Source organism: Chrysochloris asiatica, unplaced genomic scaffold (assembly GCF_000296735.1).
Source record: "Chrysochloris asiatica unplaced genomic scaffold, ChrAsi1.0 scaffold00039, whole genome shotgun sequence".
NCBI classification, from domain to species: domain Eukaryota; kingdom Metazoa; phylum Chordata; class Mammalia; order Afrosoricida; family Chrysochloridae; genus Chrysochloris; species Chrysochloris asiatica.
In genome coordinates, this window is record NW_006408557.1 from 18,281,398 (window position 1) to 18,283,397 (window position 2,000).

The 2,000-nt window shown below is 42.8% G+C and overlaps 1 protein-coding gene across 1 annotated transcript in view; it reads right to left on the reverse strand.

Moving 5' to 3' along the window:
* The window catches only part of BPIFB4 (BPI fold containing family B, member 4), a 33,758-nt gene that overhangs the window by 19,330 nt on the left and 12,428 nt on the right, over positions 1–2,000 (reverse strand). The window contains exon 8 of the mRNA XM_006860686.1: positions 1,863–1,954. Coding sequence (XP_006860748.1) covers positions 1,863–1,954 — 92 coding nt within the window. The remainder of the gene's footprint in view (positions 1–1,862; positions 1,955–2,000) is intronic.

A 2,000-nucleotide genomic window follows, 5' to 3' on the forward strand; every position in this document is an offset into this window, starting at 1 on the left:
CCAGAATACTCATACTTCACAATGTTGTCCATAGCTTGTCATGATCCACACAATTGAAAGCCTTTGCGTAGTCAATAAAGCACAGGTAAACATCTCCCTGATATTCTCTGCTTTTAGCCAAGATCTATCAGACATCAGCAATGATATCCCTTGTTCCACGGCCTGTTCTGAATCCAGCTTGAACTTCTGGAAGTTCTCTGTCAATGTATGATTGTAGCCATTTCTGTATTACCTTTAGTAAAACTTTACTCAAATGGGCTATCAAAGAGACATATAAATGTACTAATGTCATAACACATTAGTACATTTATATGTCTGCACAATACACATTGGTTTGTTGTTGTTGCTGTGTTTAAGTGCTGTTGAGTTGGTTCTGACTCATCGCAACTCTGTATAGGGTTTCTGAGGAGCAGCTGGTGGGTTTGAACAGCCAACCTTGTGGTTAGCAGTCTAGTGCTTATCCTACTGAGCTTATATCTCTTTAAAGACAAGACTCCTCTCCAGGGCCTACAAGCTGCTTTGTGATCTGCCTCAGAGGGACCTCTCTAACCTCTGTCCCTCCACCCTTAGTCAGTTGCTCATACTACCTCACCGGCCCCACCATGGGCCTTTGCACATGCTGTTCCCTCCCTCACACTCTTCTCTTGTTCAGTCTCACTCATGTAGACTATCTCAGATCAAGTGTCACCTCCTCCAGGAAGTTCTCCTGATCTTCCTGCAGAGATAATATCCCCCTGCTTTAGGCTCTGATAGCCTCTTTCACAACACTTATGATCTATCATTTTATATTTGCTTGAGTGATTCTTTGATAATGTGTCCTCCAGTGTATTTTAAGTTCTCTCAGAGGAAGGCCTTACCTGTGTTTTTCACTACTGTACCTCTGTCCCCCTGTACACAGCAGGTACCCTTATCTCTTGAATAAAGAAGTTGATGAATATACTAGGCCTGGTGATGGTCCTGGTGTGCTGTGAAGTCAGTTCCGGCTCACAATAACTCTGTATAGGGTTTCCAAGGCTCTAAATCTTTACAGGACCAAAATGCCTCATCTCCTCATCTGTCTCCCATGGAAAAACTGGTAGTTTCAAACTGCTGACCTCAAGGTTAGCAGCCTGACTTGTAACCACAAGGTTAGCTACCAGAGCTCACATATGTATCTATTCACATGTGTGACTGTGTACAGGTGTGTGTATTTGGATCTCTGTATCTGACAGAGCAAAGCATCCATGTTTGTGCAGCCTAGAGAAAGTATGAACATATGTGTGCCCTTGTACAATTAGAGATCAGGCTCAGTGACGTGCTAGAGCCAGCTCATACCACGTCATGTACACATTCACATTCCCTAACAGTCCATCGGTAGCATGAAATTAGCCACAGTGGAAATATTTATATAATTGAAATTGGCAAACACTACAAATCAGGGCTTAATTTTCTTTTTAAGTCATAGAGAACCCATTGTTAAATGCTTAATAGTATACTACTAGTCCCAGCATTCCTCTAATAAGCCCACATCCAGAGCAGCAGCTCTTGTAGCTAGAAGCTAGATTGTCTGGGCCAGATCCTAGGTTCACAGTTACTAGCTGTGTGATTTATGTGCCTTCATTTTCTCATCTGTGAAATGGGTTCAATTAGAGTGTCTACCTCATATGGATGCTGCAAGGCTAGACTGAACTAAGCTACATAAAGCATTCAGTAAGTGTTGGCTAGGATGTTTCTTAGCATGGCTTCTAGAAGATCTTCATCTAATCTAAAAAAAAATTGGCTATTGTTCAAACATTACTTCTTAGACATACAGGACCCTCATCCACACCCCTGCCTTCGGGAAGGAGAACTACTTCACCTTGCCCCAAAGCCCAGGTACTCACATTGAGGTCTAGCTCCAGGAATTCTCCAGTTACAAGCGGAAGGCTGGAGAAGGTATACTGAACACTTCCCAATATTCCCAGTGGAACCAGAGCTGCAGGCAAAAAAGAATGTCAAGAGAACAAACAAGATGGTGGATC